At 38.2% G+C, this 3,982-nt stretch overlaps 1 protein-coding gene across 1 annotated transcript; it reads right to left on the bottom strand.

Moving 5' to 3' along the window:
- Positions 1 to 609: 609 nt before the first annotated feature.
- LOC127442238 (28S ribosomal protein S14, mitochondrial-like) lies at positions 610 to 1,898 on the bottom strand. Its single transcript, XM_051700118.1, has 3 exons — positions 1,805 to 1,898; positions 1,394 to 1,558; positions 610 to 1,098 (listed from the first exon to the last, which is right to left on the bottom strand). The coding sequence occupies exons 1-3, from the start codon at positions 1,871 to 1,873 to the stop codon at positions 916 to 918; spliced, it is 417 nt and encodes a 138-aa protein (XP_051556078.1). The 5' UTR covers positions 1,874 to 1,898; the 3' UTR covers positions 610 to 915.
- Positions 1,899 to 3,982: the final 2,084 nt, after the last annotated feature.

The following is a 3,982-nucleotide window of genomic DNA, read 5'->3' as shown; positions in this document are numbered from 1 at the left end:
ACAAGTTGCTATAAAAACTATTATGATTTTCCATTTCGTCAGGCATGTTCACTCACATGCTTGTGGTGTTTGTAGTCATTATCTAGCAACAGATTTAACATTTTTAACACGGCAGCTTTAAAAGGGGGCAGTGGTGGCTCAGCAGTTAAGGCTCTGGGTTACTGATCAGAATATCGGGGGTTCAAGCCCCAGCACTGCCAAGATGCCACTGTTGGGCCCTTGAGCAAGGCCCTTGACCCTATCTGCTCCAGGGGCGCCGTATCATGGCTGACCCTGCACTCTGACCCCAGCTTAGCTGGGATATGTGAAAAAAAGAATTTCACTGTATATGTGCAAATGTATAATGTGTGATAAATAAATATAATTATAAAATACACGTTTGAGGTATGACAGTTTGTAATTTAAAACAAAACATCCAAGCATCTTTAAGAAATGTTTACCACACAGACCTTATTCTACTCATAAATCGTATAGGAAATTCCTGAGGAAACCCATGGTGAATTAGCCTTCAGGGTTGGCCTACAAATTGACGTCACGGATGAATCTCTACATAACCATCAACTTATTCCTATAATTTTATATTTATTACCACAACAGAAACGGTCAATCTCACTGACAGTAAATTTATTATTTTTTTTCTTTATCTTATGGAATGGTCTAAAATTACAGCAAATAAATTCACAACATACAAGTCTCACAGTAGCATCAAACAATATAATTGCATTTAAAATAATATAACTTACATTAGACAGATGAAGAAAAAAGTGATTGTGATGACAATTTAGTTACAAAAACACCCCAAACAATGACATCCAAGCAGGTGCTTGTTGCTTATCCAGCTTTGTGCCCTTACACTCAATAATTTACATGAATAACAGGGCTGTCCAAAACACCACTTAAACAAATGATGGGCAATCACCACATTGATCTCTGTATCCCAGACATCTGGTTGTGGTCTGCTAAATGCCTAAAAACAATGCGACTAAGACGCCATCTCCGCTTCACCCCACGTGGTCTTGATGTCATCACACACCTGTTGCGAATGCGCACTGGGCAACTGTCCCGAGGCAGTATGGATATTTCTTTATCAGCAATCTCCTAAAGAAAGAAAAAAGACAGACGTGACCTGTATTTATATTTACAGCACACAAAATAAGACAAATGTCTCCAAAGTGTATGACTTTTAGTTGTGTTCAATTTGATATTACAGCAGCAATATTTCACCATCTCCATTACTGTAAGTGAAAATGCTGGTAATAGAAAATGACTGTTCATAATTTGCAATCCAGTACCATAAGTCATTTTGAGACTGAAGTCTCAGTAGGAGACTAGGATTGATCAAAACAGGGGGGTAAACTGACACTAAAAGGAGACTCCAAGGCTTTAAATTTACCTGCAGTTCCTTTGGCAAAATAGTGTTCTTCCTAATAGCATTGAAGCGCAGTCTTGTATCTGCATATTCATATGCCATTTGTCTCCTTTTCACATCCCGTAACATCCTCCAGTCAACATAATAACTTCTGAACTGTTCCACAACTCCAACTGAACTTTTGTAGGCCTGAAAACACGACGAGATATATTAAATGCTTACATTAACAGTCAGTACAGTCAATAAACAAACAAACAAACAAACAACTATGAGATACTTCAGTCATCTGACATCACAACAGTAATTACAGTCATTTTGTACGTTTATCACATTAAAATAATAATAGATTGCATAAAACATTTATATCTACACACCGCACTATTAAAATACACTGCATTAAGAAATCCCAACAGACTTGAGTCGATATATTCTTACCTGTCTACAAAACGGCAAGGACGATTGCAGACACTCAATCCTTGTGCTTAAGACCTTCCATGCAGCCATGTTGATTCCGCACAGGAAATGACTTCGTTGGTGATTTGCAGTGTGAGAATAGTTTAGTAGACCATTACTGCCACCTATTGGTTTGGATCTAAGTAGGTCAGTAAGTTTATGAGAAAGGTTATGCGCATTTCTACAGATAGGTCATTAATTTTTTAGCTTTTAGTTTTTTTGTTTATTTTTTTTTGTGTGTGTGGAGAAATTGTATACTACTATAGACTTAAGAGCTAGAATAATTCTAGTAGTTACATACACGACAATCATTTCGACAAAAGGCAAAATCAGTATAGACCTTTTTCACAGAATGTGATGACGCATTTCCACCATATTTAGCAGTGTAAATCTAGCAAACTTTTTTATATGATAATTTTTTATATTGAATGTAAGTTTATAACATTATGCTTAGTTGCAGAGGCAACTAAGATTCGTCCTCTACCACCCGGCTTGAGGCGAGTCACTACGCCACCACGAGGACCTAGTGCACATTGGGAATTGGGCATTCCAAATTGGGGAGAAATTTTTATTTTTTATTTTTATTTTTTTTACATTTTATAATTACGAATTGCAAATATAAAAAGTCTGCTAGATTTACACTGCTAAATAAGGCGGAAAAGCGTCATCACAAGTCTGTGAAAAGGGTCCATTGGAAAGTTGAAGCAGTTGAGGTGCAACTAGTTTTGGGTGTAATTGCGGTATACAGCCAGATGGTTGCAGAGTGTAGCTACTTATTCAACAAGACTGCAGCTGTAAATGTAGAATTACCTGCCTAGATCATTTACATAAAATGTTAAACAAATTCTGTAAAAACCAACAAATTCTGTAAGAAACACATTACTGAGCCTAAAGTTTCTGGCTGAGTTCAGAATACATACAACCATACTACTCTTACTATTTCTGAAATATCAATATATAGTCTCAGTCATACAAAGGACCGGATGTTATGTCAAAGGTGCATTGAAGGCATACATGAAATAATCATCCCAGTCTATTGAAAATCTGACCTACCTGCTCAAGATGACCAACGGGTAGTTTAACCTATAAGATTTATGTTATAGAATTAATTATGTTCTGTTTACATGACTGTGATATGGAGACAGTTGATTCACACACGTATCTGTTGTTTCACATACAACAGACTGAGAAAGCTCATCAGGACAGCAGGCTTTGTCACTGGGGTGGACCAGGACCCTCTGGAGGTAGTTGCTGAAATAAAAATGCTGTCTAAACCTTACCAACATCTACCCTCTCCATGACATACTTGCTGGAATGAGGAGCACGTTCAGCAGTAGGCTGATCCTGCCTTGGTGCAACAGTGGATGCAAAAGTAGGTAAATTGTGCCTGCATTCTGGTTAAGCGGGTCTTTTAAACAGGGGAGAGATGCATGTAATTCCTGTTCAAGTAAAGGTAGGATAACATATTTATAAAAAATCTGTGTTTTAGAATATGGACACTAGGCCATAGCTATCGCTTACATAGTGTTTCTGTTTAGTCTGATATGTGGCTATGAAGTCGTGAACTAGCTTTGAATTTTGAGTCCCTACGCTACTGTATATTGTAAGGCTGTGGGATTTACAATTTGCATCCTGACAATCATGTACTTGTTATGTTGTGCTCTGTTTGTTTTATAGTTCTAATGTTTGGGAGCAGTGTCAGCTTGAAATAAATCAGTAAGGTGAACTATTTATCTGCATGGAAGAATAGCTTGCTGTGTCTTATGTCTGCTTGGATGTATGATAAATATTGTATTGTAGTTTCCTGAAGGAATCACATTTTGTTTTGTTCATTGATCTGCAATATATAAACGTTACAATAAACCTGACTTTGACTTTGTTCACCCAGTTGTTTTGAGGCCTGGGAGTGAAGGATTTAGCTGCAGGCAGAGCTCTGAAAAGGGGTGAGAGCGCCAAACCCTCAGCAAAGATTTAGGGAGCCCCCAACCTAACCCTTTCACTAACCTTAAACTTGTGTGGAAGTGACGCCCCACTTTTGGAGTTAGCGCAACCCCCTTTTGGAGTAACCCCACCCTCTTTTGGAGTAACCCCACCATCTTTTGGCGTAACCCCACCCTCATTTGGAGATTCCGCCCCATTTGTAGATCTCCGGCCTGCAGC

This window comes from Myxocyprinus asiaticus, chromosome 6, assembly GCF_019703515.2.
Source record: "Myxocyprinus asiaticus isolate MX2 ecotype Aquarium Trade chromosome 6, UBuf_Myxa_2, whole genome shotgun sequence".
NCBI classification, from domain to species: domain Eukaryota; kingdom Metazoa; phylum Chordata; class Actinopteri; order Cypriniformes; family Catostomidae; genus Myxocyprinus; species Myxocyprinus asiaticus.
This window is presented reverse-complemented; position numbering and strand designations above follow the sequence as displayed.

Bases quoted from the DNA above. Each gene is read 5' to 3' on its own strand.
- LOC127442238 (XM_051700118.1), bottom strand. From the start codon at position 1,873: ATGGCTGCATGGAAGGTCTTAAGCACAAGGATTGAGTGTCTGCAATCG. The intron at 1,559-1,804 runs GTAAGAATATAT...TCGTGTTTTCAG, and splicing joins CCTTGCCGTTTTGTAGACAG to GCCTACAAAAGTTCAGTTGG. The intron at 1,099-1,393 runs GTAAATTTAAAG...TTCTTTCTTTAG, and splicing joins TTTTGCCAAAGGAACTGCAG to GAGATTGCTGATAAAGAAAT.